The sequence below is a fragment of the Gracilinanus agilis genome, chromosome 3, assembly GCF_016433145.1.
Source record: "Gracilinanus agilis isolate LMUSP501 chromosome 3, AgileGrace, whole genome shotgun sequence".
NCBI classification, from domain to species: Eukaryota; Metazoa; Chordata; class Mammalia; order Didelphimorphia; family Didelphidae; genus Gracilinanus; species Gracilinanus agilis.
Window position 1 is genome coordinate 252482567 of NC_058132.1, and position 23617 is coordinate 252506183.

Sequence of the window (23617 nt, forward strand, 5' to 3'; positions counted from 1 at the left end):
TATGCTTAGGAAGGAATGGAGTGGGGAGATATTTGACTAGGAAGGTGGTAGTTTCATCACACCAATTTGCATCACTGACTAGTGCTGGTTTTGACACTAAGCACTTGGCTCAAAGATTATGAAATGAGCGGGCTCCTGTTGCTTGTACTTTTCAAGTCTCAATGTTGTGGAATAGAATGGCTACCAGCTGTCACCCCCTCCCCCAGACTATGTAGTTTATGACTCAAACTTCACAGCCCCAGAAGATCAATCCTGATCCCATGATGGCTTCTGTGGTTGGGATTTGAATTCACGGCCAAGTGGATGTCACTCAGATGTTATTCCTTCACTTATCAGTCACAATGTGTTAAGCTTGATGCTTATCTGGAATGCTTAATTCATTGGATTTATCTGAAGGGGAGAGGTTCTTCCCAAGGGCAGAAAGCAGGTCTAGATATTTAACTCTTGGATTTTTAGAAATGGTGACTTTGCTGCAGGAAAATGGTTGCGTGAACTTTGAGTTTATCAGCTTTAGAGTCTGTCATACAAGGGAGGGGGGAAAAGAAACATCAGAATGTTTCAGGTCACTGGAAAGTTTTATCCATAGAAATGACCTAAATCCACTCTGGTACCCATCGCTTTATAAAACAAAAATTGTGACAAATGCCTATAATCCCTGTAACTTGTGCCTGGGAAGGCTCAGGCTGTCGGAGCACTTGAGGTCTGGATCTGCACTGTTTAGACATTAATAAGGTGAATTCCAGGGAGTGTGTTGTGGAGAGGCTACCCAATTGCCTAAGGAGGAATGAAACTGGCTCAGAGTGAAAATGGAGCAGGTCAAAACTCCCCTGCTTATCAGAATGGGACTGGGCAGTGAGTCACCCTTCTACCCTGGACAAGCTTTGGGAGACTCAGTTTAAAAAAAACAAACAAACAAAAACATAAAACCATCCAAGAAAGTCCCAAATGGGTTTGACTGTGATTTTACTTCTATCACCTAATTAAACTTTTATTTGGCAACTGGAAATCTTTTTATAGCAAATATTGCTGTAATTGTATTTATTGAACTTGGATTTCAAAGAATCACAGTTATAAGGAATGTCAGAGGTCTAGTCCAACCTCTAGAGAAATCCGATCTCCAATCCACTAGAACATTGGTCATCTTGCCCTTTTCTGAATATCTTTAATTAAGGAAAACTCATGACTTCCCAAGATCTTCCTTCCATTTGTTGTCAGTCTTGAATGTTTGGAAGTTTTTGTCTTACATCTGCCTAAAATCTGACCCTCTGCAGTTGTATCCATTGCCCTTGTTTTGTACTTTTGGACAAAGCCACATGTTAGCCCTTCAAATCTTTGAAGTCATCTATCATGTGCTTTCTAAGTCTTCTCCAGGTTAAGTGCCCCATTATTTTCAACTTCTCTTTACATGGAATAATCCTTACTCCTCCCACTATTTTTTAAACCCTTACTTTTCATCTTAGAATCAATACTGTATATTGGTTCTAAGGCAGAAGAGAGGTAAGGGTAGGCAATGGGGGTTAAGTGACTTGCCTAGGTCACACAGCTAAGAAGTGTCTGAAGCCAGATTTGAACCCAGGATCTCCCATCTCTAGACCTGGCTCTCAATCCACTGAACCACCCAGCTGCCCCCTCCCATTATTTTTCATAGTCTTATTTGCACCTAAGTCACTTGCTGGCAAATTTAGGAATGTGTAATTTCAGTATTATTGTGAACCAAGACCACTGTAGAGTTTCTATATGAAAAATAGTTCTTAAGGTAATACAAAGCATTTTCATAATAATAATTATGAGACAGGTTCTATCCAAGTTATTATCCCCATTGTACACATGAGGAAACTGAGACCCATAAAGAGTACATGACTTGTCTAGATTTATACAGCTAGTAAATAGCAAAGTAGGTATTCAAAAACAGGTCTTATTTCAAATCGGATATTCAAATGCAGCATTCTTTCCAATGCCTCCATGCCATCTCTCTTAAGAAAAATTAAGACCTTAACCAAGTAATGGATAACGTATTTACTTGCTTTGAAGTAAGAAAGACTTGTGTTCAAATCCTGCCTCAAGTCTATACTAGCTGTGTGACTTTGGACAAGCCTCAGATTCTTCATCAATAAAATAAGGAGGCTAAAACTCAATGACCCCTGAAATATGAAATATCTTCTGCTTCTAAATCTATTATGCCATGAGCATTATCATTTTTTTCAGAAATGAGATAAATAAGAAAGTGAAAAGAAAAATTTAAAAGAGAGAGAAAACCATGAGGAGAGGAAAGAGAACATTTATTTTTCTCCTTGGCTGTTTGTTTATGGGGCCAGCCTGGGGGCCACAACTATGAATTGGTGAAGGCTAACCCTGTTTGCACACTTCTTCCAGTCAACAATGTTTACTGACATTTTGTGGATTCTGTCAACCTTGTGGTCATCTGTTCTTTGGAACACACTTATTTTCTGGGTGGGAAATGTGCACAGCAGTCCTTAGCCTAGCAGAAGCATGAGGCTTGTGGTGTGTTTCATGTGGCCAAGTGCTTTTTATTATTAATATAGGATTTGGATTTCTCCAGTAGCTGCTTCCAAACTACTTTCACATACATCACCTCATCTCTCCACACGCTCCCCTAAAGGAGGACCGGTTTTATCATCTTGATTTTTGCCAATGGAGAAACTGAGGAACTGATTGAAACATGCCTCTCTTACAGTGTTGTTGACCCTCCAGGCTTAGTGGTTTCTGCAAACCTAGTCCCAAATGCTACTACCTACTTGTAGTGGGCTTAACAAATAATGAGAAAAAGAGAATCTCTTTCAAGGGGTAAAAAGGCTTGAAGGCCTTTCTCTGAAGGGTAAAGGCTGAGCCTCCATCAAACATCAAAAACTCTGAGCTCTTACAGTCGAGGGTGAATCAGGACTCACTTCCCAGATACCCTAGTGACTGGACCAGACTCTTCAAGGAACCGAAGAAGCCTAAAATGTAGCATAGGGCATTTGTGGATGTAGATTGGGGCTTTTTACCTTTGGAAATAGCATTTGGAGCGCCCTGATCAGTCACAATGACCTCTTCCAAATGGCTGCTAAATAGAATATTTCATGTCCATGCTCACATTTATTAAGCACCTTCTGTGTTCCAGGCATTATGCTAGCTATAGAAGTATGCAAAGATTAAATACATGACCTTCAAGGAGTTCATTTTCTCTTGGTGGAGATTAAGCAGAAGGGCTATAGGGGAGGGGGAAAAAACAACACATACCCAGAAAATGCAAAATAAAATAAAAATCTATATTAAGTAATTTCCAGGTGAGGGGCAGCTGGTACTATAATGGTTAGAGCCCCAGGCTTTCAAATCTGAGTTGGAATTTAGTCTCATTTCCTAGCTATGTGCCCCAGGGCAAGCCACTTAACCCGTTTGCCTCAGTTTCCTCACCTGGAAAATTAGTTTGAGAAGGAAATAGCAAACCACTCCACTATCTTTGTCAAAAACAAAACAAAACAAAACAAAAAAACAACCAACAAACTCCAAATGAAGTCACAAAGTCGGACAGGGCTGAAAAACGACTGAATGACAGCAACAATTTCTACAGAAGGCTGCTAGGAACTGGAGAGGGCAGGACAGACTTCCTTTTGAGGTGGTCCTCCAGCGGGGCTTTAAAGGAAGCTGGGGATTCCGGAGGAGTGAAGGTGAAGATGGGACTCGTTCTAGACACAGAGGGGACCCCGGTTCGTGGCTGTATAAGGGGAAGCGGGTAGGTTAGTTTGCCTGGAATGTGAAAGACACATGAAGAACCGTCTGCAATTGATTCAGTTGGTGGTTTGAAGGGGTCACTGAGGCGCCTGGTGGCATACCCTCGTCCCCGTCTTAAACAAACAGACTCCTCTCTGGCTGATGGGGTCTCGCTAGTTCCGTCCCCCTACAGCTCCCTCAACTCCAGCTGGCCAGAAGGGGAATCCACCATCCTTGAAAAAGTCCTGGGTGAGAGTCTGATAACATCTGTTTTTTAGTCCCGGAGAGGGAAAGGAAAGATCAGAGGATGGGGAAAGGGAAAATAACACATTTCCACAGTACTAAAGCAATTAGATGAGAATGCGCTGTAAACCAATTGCCTCTTCCGGTTCCACTTTCTGTGTGTGGGAGACAGAGGGGAGAGGGGGATGATGGGGGGTTGTGAGAATGGGAAGAGCTTGAAGAAACAAACCCAGGGAGAGGTTATTTGAAAATCCATTCACAACCCTGGAGGCTAAGGATATCATCTATGAGATAGCCTTTCCCCTCCCATCAGGGAGGCCCACTATTTTGGCTGCTTTCAGTTTTTCAAAAACATGTTGAATGAGAGGGCAGTTTTAATGCTGATGCCTATTGTCAAAAAATATTTTTAAATGACCCCCAAAGAATGGGCTGTATTTGTTTCCCTTGGTCTATTTGCTTTATTATTATTCACTAAACAAAATAGGCATTTTCAGTTTAATAGCTAATCTATTATCAGGGTTCTGCAATTAGTTGGTTTTTAATAAAGGCTCCACCAGAATGGCACCATGGATAACTAGCAGCTCTTATCCATAGCGGCTAACATTTTAATGCTAAAAATGTCACACAGATATTTTGATTTCTCTTGCTCAGGGATATTTTTAAAAAAATTATTTAGTGTTTAGTCAGGTCGGTTTGTTCCTTTTCCAGGGACAGGCCACAGCACTAAAAAATAAAAATCCATCAAATCAAGAGGCTTCTGGCCAAAGTGACATTCAAACTTTTTATAAGTTTGAAACTCATAAAATGTTATACTTCTACAAAGTTTTTTTCCCTCCTTGCCCTTCCCCTCTCTCATAAAAGGCTTTCATTGTTGGTGTAACATTATACACATAGGAAATGTATCCTCATGTATATTGGGTATTTTTTTCAGTTTGTTTTTTCTTCCAACATTTGATCAATGGATGGTGAACTGTTTGGGCCCACAGAGATCTCCAGACCACCAGCTCATGTATTTGAAAGGCATCTGTTTATTTTAAAAATGCAAATGTGGCCTACCTCAAAGACTGACAGGCAAGAAATGAACAATCTAAGCAAGTCAGGGGTTTCCAATCAGGAGTTGTGTTCCCCCTTTCTATCACTGTAGGATCCCTTGCTGTCAGAACCACTTAAATGATATCCAGGATTCTGAATGAAGTGGCCCACAATTAAAATGAGCAGGATAATCCCTCAAGAATTATTCAGGCAAATCATTTTTTTTCCACACAGTTTAAAGTAATGATAAGGTCATTTACAAAAGGAATCAGAGCCTTTGAAATGTGGACTTGTAGACAGAGGGCTGCCTGGAGGAGGGCCACAGATAACAGGGAACACAGACCTCTTAGCACCAACCTCCCAGTCCTTGGAACTGATTCTGATGAGGAGAAGGCCCAATAAGGTTAATACCCCTACTTTGATCTCTGTCAAGGCACACCAGCAAGAATTAATTTACATTTCAGATGAAAAAGGTTGACAGCATGAAAAGGCATCTTGTTTCTGGTATGTGAATGTGCTGTAATAGGTCGGGAATTCTGAAAGGAAGTTCTGAGGAAGCTAAAGGGATAAGCCTTACTGCTGCTTTTATTGGGAAGGAGATGAAAGGAAAACAAATTTCAATATGCGCTGTTCTGTAGAAACATGTAAGCCAAATGCTTCCTTAACTTCAAGAACTGCTCCTTAAAAAACATAGAGCAAATCTTAGCGACACGACCGAAAAAGAAATATTTGGGGGGCAGAATTTGCAAATATAATAAATGAAGCCCGTGGCATCTAAATTTCAAATTCAATGGTCTTTTTTAAAAAAAAAATAAATTAGAAAGAGAATTCAGAAAACATCCAGATATCTTCATGCTATAATAACATTGCTTAGCCTCTTACTGGAGTCTTTTAAAAGCAATGGACTAACTCTTTCTGGAGACCTGAGTTCTCCTGAGATGTACTGGTGCAAAATAACAATCAGGGGTTCACCATTGGAAGGTGACACTTTGTGAAACCAACAAAACAACAAAAAATAAATTAGGCTTTTAAAAGAAATAACAAAACATTATGTGATCTAAAGATGGGAGATAGTATGGGACAACAGAGAGAATAATAACTCTTCAATCAGAGCCCCCAGTTTCAAAGCCTTTTTCTGATTCTTTTGATCTGTGTGACCTTGGATAAGTCACTTAAATTCCTCTTCTGAAAAATGACGGGGATTGATTGAATAGGCTTTGAGGGGCCTCTCAACTTTAGGACTCTGATTCTACAATCCTATGAGAAGGAGGAAGATACCAGATGAAAGTTGACTGTTCACTGAAACTTTAAATATCATTCTGCAAAATATATCTGAACCTTGCTACTGCCAATAGATGGATGCTCATCTTTAAATTGATGCCAATGGCTACAAAGTATTTTTATGCTTTTCAACAAACACGAGTGTCGTACCCTGTGGTAAATGCGGCAGGTATAATTTATCCCCATTTCACATATAAGGAGACCGAATTCAGAGAAATTAAATTCTTTTGCCCAAGAACATGCCACTAATAATTCCAGGGAAAAGCCAATACCAAAATGGCACTCTAATTCTTAATTCTGTTGTTTCAGAAGGCAACTGAGGGGCAGCCAAGTGGCACAGTGGATAGAGAGTCACATCTGGAGATGGGAGGTCCCAGGTTCATATCTGGCTTCAGATACTACCTATCTTTGTGACCCTCGGCAAGTCACTTAACTTCAGTTGCCTAGCCCTTACTGCTCTTCTAACTTGGAACCAATATTTAATATTGATGCTGAGACAGAAAGCAAGGGTTTAAAAAGAAAAAAAAAGAAGACAACTAAAATTCCATTTGCCTTTGCATTGCTTTGTTAGCACAGTCAATTGGCCAAGCAGGTAACCAACAGTTAGGGATCAAAGATTACAGTTAGTCACTGTTCCTGAACACAAAAATTCCTTAAAAGTCTTAGACTAACAAGCTTTCAGGGTAGGTCTCTCATTTAGTGCATCTCCTACCTGAACAGAACCCTCTCTCCATACCACCACAATATTCTTAAAAAGTGTTCAATCAGACTTTGTTTAAATGTCTCCAAAGATGTGGAACTCACTACCCCCATAGGGATGGCTCACTCCTTCTTGGCACGTTACTAGTTGTTAGGCAGGCTCTATCTGCTTCTCCATGACTTCCCACATGGCTTTTATTCTAACCTGTAGAGGCAAGTGAAATGGGCCCAAATCAAAAGCCCTAACTGGAATCCTGACTCTGACATTTATTACGTGTGACCTTGGGCAAGTTACTTGATCTTTCCATAAGTAAGTTTACTCATCTACAAAATGAAATGATATTTAAGCTCCCTTCCCTTCTTGAGATGCTTAGGATTTAAGGAGCATGGATATGTGATGACTCCTTAAATCCTAAGCATCTCAAGCAATCTCCAACAATGGAAGACATATAACAAAGGATTGCCTTCTCTTCTCAAAGCTGTTTGGTCATTTTTCAATTGTGTCTGACTCTTCATGGTACCATTTGGGGTTTTCTTGGCAAAGATACTGGAGTACTTTTGCCATTTCTTTCTCCAGCTCATTTTACAGATGAGAAAATCGAGGCAAGTAGAGTTCAGTGACTTGCCCAGGGTCATGTAGCTAGTAAATGTCTTAGGGCACATTTGAACTCAGGTCTTCCTGACTCTAGGCTCTACCCTCTCTACTGCATCACATAGCTGCCCGGTTCTTAAGGTTAAATCTTCCCAGTTCCTTCCATCTTATCTTGCTCAGGCATAATTTCAAGCCTCCTCATCAAACTGGTCATACTCCTCTAGATATCAATCAGTTAATCAACCAGTATTTATTGAGTGCCTACTATGTGCCTAGCATTGTGAGGGATTTGAAGGGATTAGGACAGAAAGTGGTTAATTGTAAGAATTGAGCAAATCACACCAACTCCATCTTGTGACTCAGTTCTAGAGCTAGCTTAGTTCCCTTTCTATTCAATTAGGAGCCTACTATAAATTTTGTCTTGTAACAAAAAAAAATTTTTCATGTGGGAGAAATGAGAGAAAACCTTACTGTTTTGTTTGAACCAAGCCCAGCATGGACCCCTTATACCTGCTATTTAGTCTCTTAACCAGGGACCTAGGTTATATTGACCAGAAACGGTCAGATAGTAAGGCTGATATAAGGAGTTTTCTTATATTTATACATTTCGAGTGACCCATGTATTTTATCTGAAAACTGGCCCCATCCTAATCAATTAGTTATAGTTTCATGTTTCTTTGTTTACAGATACACAGGGAGGAATAGGTCATCCTTTTTTCTGGAATTCAGGGAGTTACACCTATTCATTCTTCCCCCTCACAACTAGGAAAGTCCCCAATTTCCTACTAGAAATCAGATTACTTAATGTATTGTTTCCCTTTAATTAATTGCACTTATTTGATTAATTGTTTCTGATGTATAAAAGTCTGTCACCCAATGTATTTGAGGTCTAGCCCTAAGCTGAGGAAGGGATCTGGTCCTCATTTGTTGGGCAGTTGTCATGCATTGCTTAATAAATCGATATGCTCAGAAGATCGAACATTGGTTTCCTCAGTCACTTCATCTTTTGCTTATTACACACTGTGCTAGGGGATCAAAGAGAAAAGCAAAAAGTCCCTACTTTCTAGCATATTCTATTAGAGGAAACATATGCTCTAAGTTTCCAAGGTCTTTCTTAAAACATGATTTCCACAAATGAACACAATACTACATATATGGTTTAATGAGGGCAAAATACAGAAGGACTATCACTTTCCTTCTGGATATTATACTTTTACTAATATAATCTAGGCTCTCATTAGATTTTTTTTGGCTACCATTTCCCACTATTGACTCATAGTAAGCGAAAACCTCTTTCCCCCACAAATTGCTGCCTAGCCAAAATATTTTGTGTTTGTACAGTTGATTTTTTAATTCAAAAAATATTTTGCATTTTCACTAAATTTCATCTTCTTGTATTCAACCCATTATCTTAGCTTGTCCAGATGGTTGTCCATGAGTTCCACTGATGATGACAGGAGGGCTCTGCCCAAGTAACAAGTTTCTTCCTCCCACACCCATGGTTAACACCACAGGACACAGAGCAAAAATTCACTCAGGTTTGCTATTAAGGATGCTCCTTGATAGAAGAGGATTGGAGCAATAAAGTCACTTAGGCTTTCTAATTTTAAAGTTTTTAAAATGTGTATTCCTATGACATCTACTACACAGAGCTATGTGATTATCACCTGTGATTATCACAGTAAATTACTTGCTATGCACCTTTGGAGAATGACAACATAACTAGATAAACCTGCAAAGTGGAAACATACAATCAAGTTTTCAGAATTTAGTCGAATTTAGCTTATGATTTCTACATACTGACAAGCGAGCTTTGTAGTAGATTTCCAACATCTGAGCTTTAAGTTTATATTTTAAAACACATGTTGGGCTCTTGGCCAACCAGAAATCAGTACAGTATCTCTTTCTAACAAGGCGACAGCCTGTGTATGTGTGTTGGGAGATTGGGGCTGTATAAACTCCAACCTCCCTTTCTTATTCTGCAAGTAGAATTACATTCCTCTTCCTAACCCTTTGAAGTTGGAAGGTCCAGAGTTCTTTGGGGGTGGGAGGTAGGGTGGAGAAGAAGGAATGAGGGAAGATGGTCTGTTTAAAAGTTACAAATTTGCATTTAAATTATGCTCCAGCCTCCAAATATTTTGGTTGTGAATGAAGGTGTCAAGAAGTCAAATAGAATCTAGGGGGGTTTCCATGAAGCAATGGTACTATGGTGGGAGACCTCCTGGGCCAAGAGTTAGAGCTTTCCTTGGGATCTAGAACTTTACCCTGCCTGGATTCTACCATGAGATACTTAATGCTCCTTTACAAAGTTTGCTTCCAGTCTAGTAGTAGCTGAAATAATATCCCTTACTGTTGCTGCTGCTGAGTTCACTGGACCAGTCACTTATGTTCCATTCAGTCTCCAATTTCCTGCTCTCCAGGAGACTCCAGTAGCACTCTGGGGCCTATTTCTTCAAGACCCTCAATTAGGCATATTCAGCTTTAGAAAGAATGAAGTGCTTAGAGACTTAGTCCAGGGAAAGAGACCAATCTGGCAGGAGCAACCTTAACAGCAGCAGTAGGCAGGGATGTTTTGTAGAAGATCAAAATGACAAGGGAGCCAGGGAAGGGATAGATGAGCCCAGCAGCCAGGGCTGGCTCTTCCCAGGCAGCTCCAGCCAAGCTGTGCCACCAAAGGCATGTCATACATAACCCTCCGAGAGCTCACAGGAGTTACTACACAGTGGTGAAACGAGCCAGAGAGTTTCAGCCTTGAGAGCTGGGCGCTCAGGACTTCTCGTTAAGAAAAATCTCCAAGTTTTTGCTTTGTGATAGAGGGAAGGAGCTGCCAGAGGAGAGGAAGTTTCCTCATCTATGACATGAGGGGGATACATTCGATGATCTTGAGGAACCCTTTCCAGCTCTAAATCCTGTGAGCCTCTGACCAAAGCATAAATAATGAGTTCTTTCTCAAATTTTAAGATAGGGATTAGAATTGTGCAAATGATGTTTTAATTACCTGCTTGAATATGAGCAGCAGCCTCACTTCTTCTGTTGCTTATTTTCTTTAACTTCCTGCGAGCATCATATCCTCTCCAGGCTAAAAATACAAAACCATGTGCTGGGAATGACATTAATTTAAGAAAGTGCTATACTGTTGAGATTGGCTGGCTTCTTCCTTCCTTCCTTCCTTCCTTCCTTCCTTCCTTCCTTCCTTCCTTCCTTCCTTTCTTTCCTTCCTTCCTTCCTTTCCTTTCTTTCTTTCTCTTTTTCTTTCTTTCTCTCTTTCTCTTTTTTAATCTTTTACCCCATGCCACTGTCTTTTCCTCTTGTACTTTTCCTCTCCCCTCCCCCTTTTTATTTTTTATTGATTTTCTTGCATTTTACATAGTCATCAGTTCCATTGACTCCTTGGTCCCTAGAATCTTACCGTGTGATAAAAACAAAATATGGAATGTTTTCCAATGTTAGATGCCATTTTTTTTTCAGGCAGGAGCCATGCTAATCTTCTCTGGAACTTTATGTTTTCAAGATAAGTGCTTCAAAATTGAGCACTCCACACCGTATTTTTATCCATATTGAATAAGCATTGGGTCATGAGCAACTGTAGGGTCTTGGGTATGACTCTAAGTCATTTCTATGATGGGATTCCTTCCTGAAGTTTCCCTTTCTATGAAACTGGGTTGAGGAAGTAAATGACTCTAGTCACTAGTAGAATTTTAAGCATTTATCTAATCACTTGGGGATGAGATTAGAGGTACCAAGATCTCTTATCATACAATCCCTCAAGAAAGGGTCTTTTAGGGCTTGGGGTTGGTGAAGATTTGTCTTTGGGGTACTGGAGCAATATTCTTTTGTCCTTTTGGATTTGAGAAAAGAAGGACAAAAAAGGAAAGCTAAGGGAAGGAGAAATATAGGACAGGAAAAAAAGGAGAGAAGGGAAGGAAGTTGAGGAAAATGAGAAAGGAAAGAATATGGAAGGAGGAATTTGAGCAGGATAATTTGCATTTTTCAGCCATTATGGGGTAGAATTAAAACTCCCTTAAAAGAAGGGTATGGGGGGAAAAGCTCTCTCCCAGTTTATGTACTTATCTTTATAACTATTACAATGAATAGTTTTAGGTAACTGGAATCCTGGGTAGACTAAGGTGCACTGGGCAGAATGACAATAGAAATATATGTTCAACTCTCACCATTTTTTCTTTCGGAATGAGAGCAACTACTTATAATAATAATTATTATTATAACGACAAAAAAAACCCATTCACTCAAATACTGTCTATAACATTAAGGATAGGTTCAGTTAGTATATTTAACTACCATTTGCCAGGCACTGTGCTAGATGCTTGAGGATATCATCATTAAGGAAAATATATACACCAGTCATTATGCTTTCTTCAGCCCCTGACTCCTCAGACCACCACCCTCTCTAGCTTTGAGACCCTCGTCTCCTTTATAGCAGGATATTCTTACCCACCCCTTCCCCATTTCGGTTTTCTTTTATGGTTGATCTAACTTCAGGGTAGGGATGATCTTTCTTTTTGCTTCTATTAGTATTCCCAGCATTCAGCCCATAGTGAATACTTAAATATAATCTCAGTCTCTTCTCTGTCCCTCTCTCCTCCCTTCCCTCCCTCCTTCTCCTTCCCTTCTTCAAGGGGCTTTCATTCCACATTCAAAAGGAGAAACATTGGAATGGAAATAGAGATCTGCATGACTAAATACATTTCTTCCATGGCGTACGTACCCTGTCTGTAAGGGTAAAACAATGAAGCCCAGACATTGCCTGGATTCCACAGTAGATAATTTGGTGATGGATCTGGCATGTGTCTATTTTAGAGAAGGAAAAATATAAACACACACACACACACCCCCAGAGTAGCTCATCTGGTTGCACAACCAATTGTTAGGCGAAGATTTAGGTTATTAGCAGACAACTTCACAACTTAAAATGACAATGTAGTATATGAAAGAGGTAATGAAGCCATTTACCTGTCTGAATGATAATGGCACATTTTTCTCTTTTCTCTTTAACTCTCTTATATCTCCTAGCTCCAAGCCATCCTTTGGCATAAGCCTGCATGACCACCACCCTGCCTATTACTTCTCGAAGCAGCAAATTTAACTGCTCTACATGGTAATATTTGAGAAAAACCTGAAAAAAAAGAAGCTTAATATTAGTCACGTCAACAAGCATTTATTAAGGAGCTATGTGAAATGTTTTAATTAAAAAAATTTTTTAAAGCCATGTGCCAGGGACTGCACCTTAGTGCACTGAATTATACACACAAAGGGATGAGAAGAAAAAACGAAACAAAACATGGTACACTACCACACAATACTTTAAATAGAAATATGAATAGCTTCATCACCAGGGAGACTCTGCTGCACTGTACTCAGTCAATCAGAAATCAAACAAATAATCATCGATGGGGGAAAACCCAAAAGCAACCTGTTGTTCGTTTAACCTATGGAATGTAGGTGTTGCCATACTGGGTAATAGTAAGTTATTTCCTTCTTTTATTATTATCATTATGCCAGTGACTTATTTAGTATATTCTAATACATTTCATTTGTAAAGGTCAGTTTATCCTTGGCTACGTGAAATAACAGGAAGCAAGTATAACGTGGGCAAAAGAAATCAAAAGATAACCCCTGAGCCTCTGTTCAGGCAAAAACTTTGATTTTCTCTCCTGATACAGCTTTTTCCTGAGCTACTACTAGCTTTGAGGTTTTATCTCATCTCTCTGACCCTGTACACCCTCTGCTGGAAGTGCTAACAAACAGAAGCAGCCTAGAGGCCAGCAGAAAAAAAGGAAGGAGAAGGAAGGGATCTGTAGAGTCCACAAAAGAGTAGGTCCATGCATATGCTCAAGAAGGATTCCTGGGCCAGATAATAGTTAGCAATTTAAAGCCGGTATTCCATAGGAAAGAGATAATAACACAAAATGGAATAATTACCCAAGAATGAAATACATCGAGGCACTTAGTTGATGCACGTATAATAGACAAAAATAATGTAGACACTGTGCAACATATTCCTGCCTTCCAAATTCAGATTTTTAAAATGGTCTGACCACTCTGATCGATATTAATGGCATTTCCAATGAAGGCAGGGCATTGGAGGAAGCATGAAAAAAACTAGAAAGGACATTTTGAAAATATCCAACTGTTCCGTAACTCTTTGCTCGATTTAATTTAATTCATTCACTCTGTAGAACTTAATATTAAAAATGTTAATAAATATTAAGTACAAATTATATTCAAGGCAAAGAAGGAAGGAAAGAAGAAAGGAAGAATCCTTGCTATTGATGTGTAACTGGAAATAAACTTCATCTCTCACCTTCGAGGTCCTACCCTACCTGAACAAAGCCACTAAAAGTCGTCTCTAAATTAAAATGTTGCTTACTAAATTGGGGAAAAACTCACAGTCATGCACGCTTAATAGAACCTTCAAAAAATGGAAGCAAACACTTATAATGTGATAGTGCTTGACAGTTTGAAAAATAAAGAAAAAAATTACCTTTGTTTTCCCCAGTTCCCAGTGGTCTAATTTGGACTTTTCCAAGATAGAAATGCAACTTTCTTTGTTAGCAGGTGGTGACTGATGTGCTCTGAATGCCAAGTAATAGTACCTAAAAGGCAAAGAGAAAACAATTAAGTTTATACTTTAGCATCTTTGAATTCCAAAAAATAGGATTGTAATGGACACAATCTCACCGTATGGTATGCTTATTATTAGCAAAACTCTTCTGCATGTCAACAATAATGTGTCTGTCACATATTACTTCAAAGATGATAATGTTGCAGTGGGTAATATGAAATGGGTGGTTCACATTTCCCATGTTGTTGAGATTTGGCTATGTTTCATTTAGCTTTTAGTTGTTTGAGGGGTTCTATAGCATATTAGAGCATTTGCTTCAGAGTCAGAATGAACTGGGATCAAGTCCAGCATCAGACCCAAAATAATTCCTGGTGCTCCTGAGCAAGTCACTTAATTTCTTACTGCCCCAGGCAACTCTCCATGGCTATAAATTGCAGAACAGTTGCTAGTTTGAATTAGTACAGAGATTTCTCATCAGGAGTTCCCAATTCCCATGAAATCACAGGTCTGGATCCTTTTCCCTCAAATAATCTAATTTTGCTATTCTGCTAGCTATAATTTTATTGATTTAGATTTCATATTTAATATGCAATTTAAAAATACTGGATGACAGCTTCTTTAGAATGCAAAACTAAGTCATTTGTGCCTCATAGAATTCCAAGCTGGATGCTAGGCAACTTATATATTCAAAGTAATCACTGAAAATGGTGGTGGAGGGGCAGTTAGGTAGCAGAGTGCATAGGATACTGGACCTAGAGTTGAGAGGACCGGGTTTCAGATCTGGCCATAGATACTTCCTAGTTGTGTTACCCTGGACAGGTCACTTGACCCAAAATTGCCTAGATCTTGCTACACTTATGTCTTAGAATTAATACTGAGGCAGAAAATAAGGGTTAGGGTTTTGTTATATTTTGTTTTGTTTTTAAGTAAAAAAAGAAGAAGAAGAAGAAAATGGTAGGGATAACATTCTTAGAGTCCCACTTCTAAGAAGGCTGAGATTGTCTGATTGTCGCCCTCTGGAGTGTTGACATGAGTGAGCTATGACTATTAGGTATTTGTCTTAAGTTGAGAATTAATATAAGTCGTCTCCATGGAAGGAAGGAAGGAAGGGATGGAGGGAGGAAAGGAAGGAAATGGTAATGGGTGAGGAATTGGACCTGTGATTTAATTAATGCTAGAACATTCTATAAGAAAATCCCTCCTACATCTGTCCGTGGAGATAGGGACTGGCTTTGGGTATATTTTCAATGATCTTTAGAAGCAATCTACAGAGAATGCAAAATTATGCAGTATCATAATACAACCAACAACATCTGCAAAACAGTACCTGTTATTTAAGGAGTATTACTTTTGTGTAAATACATTTATTTCCATGATACCAACATTTCAGTTCTCTTGTTTTTCCAGACTTGTTTTCAGCAACTTCTGAACTTGTAGATCAGTTTTTATTTTTAATTCAAAGGCTAATACAAGGAACTTTCCCTTTTTTCTTTAAAAATAAAACAAAACTTCTTGAACATATTATCATAAGAAACCTAGCCACAGTTTTTTCTTTACAAAAAATATTCAAGGACATTTTTCTCTTTTCTTCTTTGCTGCCATATATAATAAGTTTAACCCCTTGGAAGCTTAAAAATGAGCCGAATTTCCTTGCCAAGAGGATTTTTCTGCCATTACACTGCTTCAACTTAAAGGAAACAACAGAAAAATCTAGTCCCTTACCCTTCCCACTCTCATATCATTGTCCTGAGAGACAATCGGTTCCTTCTTAAGACTTTTAACCTTTTAGCTCAGTCCTAGGAAATTTTTTTTGAAGTTTATGTTTATTGTCAGACTCCTTGGAAACATTTGTGTTCAGAGATCCTGGGAACTCTTCCAGCCTCTAAGATATCCCCACTTCCACCTTTGTGAGGAAATGGCAAGGCGCATTCTGGTGCAGAGACTCTAGTGGGTAGGCTTGGGCAAAGCCACAGGGCATCTGGGCCAATGCCCAGTGGCCTACTGAGCCAGATGGCTTCTGGAGCTTAGGGGGGTGGAGGAGGAGCAGTGGAAGCCAGCTGTCGGCCTCTGCCCCTCCTCAGCAGGAATGACATCAGCACAGATTCCCTTGCCCTGCCTCATCTCTGGCTCCCCACTGCTATCTCTCAGCATGGTCTCCCTGCCACAGCCTGGCCTGATCTCACTTTGGGGATGGTGGAAAGGTAAGTATCTCCAGAGGGAAGGGTGTGTGACAGAGTATGTGAGGAGGAAGATGGAGTTTGTGGCAGAAAATCCAAGTGCGGAATGCCTGGGGCATACAAAGTCAGTGTTTAGATTGAGGCTAGATCTCAGAATTTGGCAATCCATCTCCATCTTTGGGCTTTTGCACTGGCCATCCCAGACTCACGGAATGTTATTCCCTCCTTTTTTGTTGTTGTTGTTATTTTAAAAATTCGTTTCAGTCTTATCCAACTCTTTATAAACTCATTTGGGGTTTCTTAGCAGAGATACTGGGGTGCTTTGCCATTTCCTTCTCCAGCTCACTTAATAGATGAGAAAACTGAGGCAGAGTTAAATGACTTGTCCAGGGTCACATAGCTAGTAAGTGTCTGAAGTCTGATTTGAACATAGGAAGATAAGTCTTCCTGACTTGCTAGCCATAGCACCACCTAGTTGTCCCACTCCCTCTTTCCCTTTAAGTCACAGCCTCAAGTACCATCTTCTGAATGAAGTTATTTGCAATTCCTACAACTGCTAGTGTCCTCCTGAGCAAATCACCATGCACTTAACTACTTTGTATATATTTATACATATTAACTTAATATTTAGGATGCATATATTTTTCTATGTATCTGTCTCTTCTGTTAGAATATAAATTCCTTGTGAATATTCTCCCATTCTTTGTTCTGATATTCCCAGACCTTCGCACAGTGCCTGGCATATAGTAAGTGTTTACTAAATGCTTATTAATTGACTGTCTGGGACCCAGTTTATTGCTGTTTGCTGCTAGACCATGACATTACCTGAGCTTACACATCAATCCTTCAAGCCTTGTATAGAAAAGAATCTCATTGATTGCTGCTGCTGTTGCTACAATATTTCCTGAGCACCTCCTTTGTACACTTTGGGGACGTATCACATGCAAAAAACAAAGTTCCTGGTGTCAGATGTGAAAAGGAGTGTTTTTGTTTTTAGAGCAGAGCCAGTACCCTCATCTGCAAAGTTAGGTTTGAGTAGATGACCTCTGAGGTCCCCTTCTAATTCCGAGGGACGATGTCCAGACTAGCTTGTGATAGAGGTTAACAGTTACTGATTTCCAAGTGAGGAGAATGCAAACATAGACTAATGTGCATTGGAAAATTAACCATGGACTTTACCACTTGAACGGACATTTCTTATTGACAGATGATAATTGGGTTCATTTTGGGGGCCTTGAGATGCAGAAGAATCAGGTTACAATATCTGAAGTGAGATCTTCAAGCTGCTCAGGAAACATAAAGTTTCTAAAGCAAATGAGTAATCACAGAAAGTATTCTTCATTAGATAATGCAACAAAGGTGGCCAAAGGTGTCCTCTGGGCTCCAGGGTCATGGCTTATCTAAAGGGACCCAAGCCAAGTACTTAGAACACCATCTAGTTTCATAGCCCAGTTTGAATGCTTTGCTTCAACCTCCTACTCAGGAGATGACCAAAAGAATGAGCACATGTCATTTTCTTTCTGAAACTGTACTCAGATTTTATTGGCAGAAGAGCTAGAGCAGGCAATCAATAAATCGATAAAATATCTATGGGGAAAAATTAGTCATGGCAGCCTAGAAAACTCAGGGAAAGGTAAGGACTCATTCCCATATTACATCCCTCTTTTACATAGGGTTTATCCTCCAAATTAGTTTGGAATTTGAAGAAATAGCTGCAAGGATCCAGGGTAATCTATTTCTCCTGGTGCTGCCTTGTCTAAAGTTGCAAATCATTGCCCTTATAATGAAACCAATGTATATCTCGTTCCAAAAATCCCATTTGATTTCTATTTAAAATAACTGTTCAAAATGTTCGATTATAAGCCTCAGAAATGAGTATCTAAATCTTTGAAGGACAACATTTTGAGATAGATCATTGACAAGTAAAGGGATAGGAAAAAAAGTATCCTATTATACTTCAAACAAACTATGCCAAAGCCTGGCTAAAATAGTAAAACAGTTGAATAGAAGGGGAAAAAAAGGAAAGTGGAAAATTACCCTTGTAATTGGGAGAAAAGTAATCACAGTCTTTAAAATAATCTCAGACAATCTATATAGATTTTTCATTTTCTTCTGTCACACAAAAGAAAAGGAAATAGGAGCTCCAAGTTCAAAGAGGTCATAAAGGCCTTTCCTGGACATTGGTATTGAAAAACTTAGGCAAAAGAAAGCATCACATGTGGTTGGAGAAACAATCTTCCCTGAGAGGGAAGCATGTTAGGGCACTTTGACATCAAGCCAGCACAAAGGTTGTGAATGAACCACCAGGAAGATTCAGGGCATGCCTAATGGCAAAGAAAGAACTGCGTATTCATGAGAATAATAGCAAATGGCATGATGGGCATCAATTTATTTTAAAATTTGATCTAAAATATCTTTTAAAAGCATGTTAAACTATGGGAAAGAGCAGAACTATCTGTCTCAATTGTTCAGTTAGATGATTTTGTTTAATTGCATTTCTTACCTCAAAAGAAAGGCTCAGTGATGGTGACTGAATACTGGGAAGTGGCTATATCAGGACAAAATGTACCAATAAAAGAGCAGTAAGAAGGGTGGTTGGTTGATGTTCAAGCAAAATCAGTTCAACATGTTTTTGTATTATTCTTTGGGATACAAAAATGAACAAAAATCATAGTCTTTGCCTTTAAATGATTTACAAAGTAACAAAAGGGGAAAGGTATAATCACACTAATTCACACAAGGCCACAGATTTAGAGCTAAAGAGCTCTCAGAGGTCATTGACTCCATTTTACAAATGAAGAAACTAAGGTCCCTAATGCAAAGATGGACCCAGGTGTTGTTCCCAACTCCAGAGCCAGTGTTCTTTGTTGAACCACCCTGTCTTATAGAGTGTCAAGATGATTTGTTTACAATAAGTCTTCAAAGTGATTAGTGCAAATATTAAATGGAGACTTGGCAAGTATAAGTAACTTGTTCATGGTCACACAGAACCAAGATTCCAACTAAGTTCTTGTGCTCCCAAGCCCACCATTCTTTCTCTTGGAATGCACTAAAGAAAAGTAAGCATGATACAATTTAGAATGGGATCAAGGCAAAGGGATGCAGCTGCTAAACAAATTAAGAAATATGAGAAGAAAAGAGGTCATTTTTACTGGGGGTAGAGTCAAAGAGTTGTGCTTTTGATGAATAAAAAAATGGAATCAGGCTTACATCAGTTATCAGGGAACCTATTAAATATCTATACCAAAGAAATAACAGAGTAGGTTATTGTCTTTTGGTAGGGTTAATAGATGATATCTCTATGCCATACAATTTATAAATCAGGATCACAGATCACAAAATTTAAGAGCTATCGGCAACCTCATCCCAACCCATCCCAAGACAAAAATCTCCTCTTCACATAGCAGATATGTGGCTCTCTATTCTTTGAGAAGGTATCCACTACTTCTCCAGAAAGTCAAATCATTTTACTTGTATTATCTCATCCAATCCTCAAAATAACTCCATGATGTAGGGGTAACAGAAATATTGTTGTCCTCATTTGATATCTGAGAAAAATGAGGCCCAGAGAGATCCAGAGATCTAAGGTCACAAGGCCAGTAGTGGCAGAGTTCCAGGTCTTCTTGGGGGCAGCTAAGTGGCACAATAAACAAAAAACCAAGCCTGGAGTAAGGAAAATCTAAATTCAAATCTACCTTCAGACACTTATTAGCTATGTGACTCTACACAAGTCAATTAACTTGTTTCTCAGAGGGGAGGAGAGGACCAAGTTCTCTCTTCTAACTTGGACCAGAGGATCAAATTTTTGAACCTCAAAGGAAAAGTCTGAAGGTTACTCACACATTCTGCAACTAGGATGAAAAATAGAAGAGAAGTTTACTTAAGAGAAGATTATTCATTCTCTGTAGATTTTCACTGAGGCTTTGGTTCTTCCTGCCAGATCACCAGTGAGGAGATTATTTTCATTACCTCAAAACTCAAATGCCATTCAGTGCTGAATCACACATGGCCAAAAGCAGTCAGAATATTTGTCATCCTTGAAGCACTCAAACACTGAACTAAGCCAAGATTTTTTGCTGGAAAAGGTAGGGCAATTTTGCACTTGCCCTATTCAATCTCCAGTTCCATACAAAATGAATTAAAGGTAGTTTAGGGAGAGAAGGTACAAGCAACTAGGGAGATTGGGAAAGGTTTCACATAGATTGTGGGACTTGATTTTGGATGGAAAATAAACCAGGGATTCCAAGTCTTGAAGGCAAAGGAGTTAGTGTTTTACTCCAGGCATTGCAGACACTGAAAGAATTAGAATGTAAGAAGATACTGGATTCTTGAAGTAAGAGGAAATAGAAAGGAGTGAGAGTTTCAGACCTGCACTTTAGGAAGATCACTCTCAGTTGAGTGGATGATGGATTGGAGTAGGGAGAAATTTGGGGTAAGGAGGCCAATTGTGACTCTTTTGCAATAATATCAAAGTACACAAAGGGGAGAGGTAATGAGGTCCTGAATTAGAGTTGTGGCTATGGGATTAGAGAAAAGAGGGTGGATATGATTTATGGGAGATAGTGGAAGGTTGAACTGGATTTAATAAAATATTGAGACTGGAAGGGATTAGAGTGTAGTTAGAGCCTAATAAAGTACTGAGAAATTGTAGGTGATAGTAAGGATGAAGAATATGTTTGGGAAGAGAGAGGCAAAGGGAGAGATGGAATGATCGGAGATTATGACCAGATAAAGGAATTTCCAAGTTCGGTATCATCGAAGTGGAGTAAGGAAACCACCATCTTTATGTATGTATTGCTAAAATGAAGGGAAGACATAGATTAGAAGAGTTGGACAGAATAACTTAGAGGTCAGGGTGTTTGAGGGACATAAACATTAAGTCCTATTATATGAGAACACGAATTGGGGTGGAGAAACAATAAATTAGGCACGGAACTAATTTAGAATGGAGAAAAATATTCTGGGAGTAGATAGATTTTGGTTATTACAAGATGTTCTACACTAGAGTGCCTTTTGGTTTCCATAACATGGTAGAAAAATATATCTTGGATTGTTCTCTGTGGGAAATAATCAGAATGATTTTTTCCTATTTTTCTTAATTATTCTTCTCTCAGTATTTCCCAAACTTTTTTGATCCTGAAACATTTGGTCTTGGAATATACTGGCAGACTCCATAAATATATGGAAAACTCCTGTGATAAATAAACATAAACTCAAAGAATTTTAGAGGAAAACAGAGGAAATGTCTATTTTCTATGATCACAAAATTAACACATGCAATAAATATTTTCTATATAATTTCATAACCATATTTTAGAGAGAAATATGTTACTAGCATTGAAATTTTCCAATGGAACTTTTATTTGCAAGTAGCAGAACACCAGTGTTCCATAAACACGACTTAGGAAATGCTATTCTAATTGCTTCTAATGGGGTAAGAGGAGGGGAAGATAGAAAAGCCATGTAATTTACATAGTTCTATGACCTTTGGGCATTATTTCCATTCTCTTTAAATGTCAAATTTTCAGATCTCATTCAGGACAGTATGTTCTCATATTTTTTGGTTGTCTGGTCCAGATTTGCACTTTTTAAAAGATAGCTTTCAAATCTCTATTTACATGAGATATTTCCCTAGCTATGCTGCAAGTTTTATTTTCCTTCTACTTGGAAATTTTGTGCTCAGAAGTATATGAACCATCTGTACTTCTAATATGGGATCTTTGTATAGCTCCAAGGCAATGATAGGTTTTCAAAGGGTTTGGGTTGTTGTTACTGTTTTAATCTATGGCCCGATACATGTTTTATTATCATTCTTTCAAAATGGACCATTTGGTGCATCAAGTTTTCTTACAATTTAACTTGGCTCTCTTGCCACTCTTTGTTGCCCTTGTAGGTAAAATGCTTTTAAAATTACATTTTTCATATTTATGCCTTTTCTCAGCAATTGTTGCTATGATTTTTAATTCTGGTGGAAGTATATTAAACATAAGCCATATTCACTCTGACACGATACATAAGAACTAGTATTAATTTTCTGGTGGAAGATATAATTCTTAAAAATGTTACAAGTTTAAATAATAATTGAGACTATATAATGACTGACATCTAAGACTTAAAAAATTTCAGATGTAGTACCTTCCATAAAATTGACAATAATCATTGCCAGGTAGTGAAGATACAAAAATAAATGAATAATAGTCCCTACCTTCAACAAGCTTATGTTAATGATTATAGAGAAATCAGGAAAGGCTTCCTTTAGGACCTTAATATTATCTTCATTTTATATTTTACAATATTGAGTGACAGAGAAGTGATTACTTAAGAATAATTCAAAAAACGATTTGAAGAATCACAATAAGAAGTTAAAAAAAAAAACCTTTCTTTCCAGACATCATTAGGACCAGGTGATTCACTGATTTCACCCTCAAATTATATTTCTTCAGTGTATCCTAATGTCATCCAGAAGGTCACCTTTCCAATGGTAGAGATCATAATCTATCTATGCCTTCACATCCTGCATGATTCTCATCCATATCCTTCCATGAATCCTCCAAAAAGGAACTATTCAACATGTTCAAGGCCATCTTTGAATGTTAATAGATAACAAGTATGAGAGTTTATCATTATCCATTATCACATATAAATTTAATTCCTTTGATGTGTCCTCCTGGTTCATAATTCATAGCCATAAAGTGTCACCAGCAGAATATTGATGCCAAAAACAAAGAAACAACAAAAGACAGGCTTTGTTGGCAGGGAGCACCTTGGAATTATCGAAAATACTTTACAATTTCTCAAATTCAATCCAGCTCTATCAGGATTCCTCCTAGTCAATTCTGGGCTCAACTCACTTAGCTTCAGTGCCTTGTCCAAAGGTACATGTACTAATGGACTAAATCAATGGTGCATCTAGCTAATTAAATGTGATAATCAGGGCAATATGAATTCTTTATCCATTTGTTATTGTTGTTGTTTTTTTTCCTGTGTGGTTGACTCAGTCCAACCTCTCTTGGGTTGTTATGGATTTAATTGAGGAAACCCTGTAATATTCCAGGGCTAAGTGCAATAAGCACTATATCATCAGCAAACAGGAACATCTGGAGAACTCTGCCATTTATAGGAAATCCTTTTTCCATTTGGACTTTGTACAGAATATCCTCCATGGCACTGTCAAACACCTTTGGCAAGCATCTTTCTCTGTTTCATGTCTTTTTTTATATAAGTATTCAGAGGAACATTGATCAAATTTATCTCTGTGATTGTATTTCTCAAGGACAACATATAATTATGTTAAACATG

The 23617-nt window shown here is 38.6% G+C and overlaps 1 protein-coding gene and 1 non-coding gene across 2 annotated transcripts in view; both read right to left on the minus strand.

Moving 5' to 3' along the window:
- Positions 1–23617, minus strand: part of LOC123242218 (myosin-IIIb-like) — a 413600-nt gene that overhangs the window by 14573 nt on the left and 375410 nt on the right. The window contains exons 26-28 of the mRNA XM_044669803.1: positions 14061–14172; positions 12530–12692; positions 10557–10637 (exon numbers count right to left, since the gene is read on the minus strand). Coding sequence (XP_044525738.1) covers positions 10557–10637; positions 12530–12692; positions 14061–14172 — 356 coding nt within the window. The remainder of the gene's footprint in view (positions 1–10556; positions 10638–12529; positions 12693–14060; positions 14173–23617) is intronic.
- On the minus strand, positions 10981–11092 carry LOC123243441. The gene has a single exon (XR_006505966.1). It is a non-coding gene; the product is annotated as a U6 spliceosomal RNA (small nuclear RNA).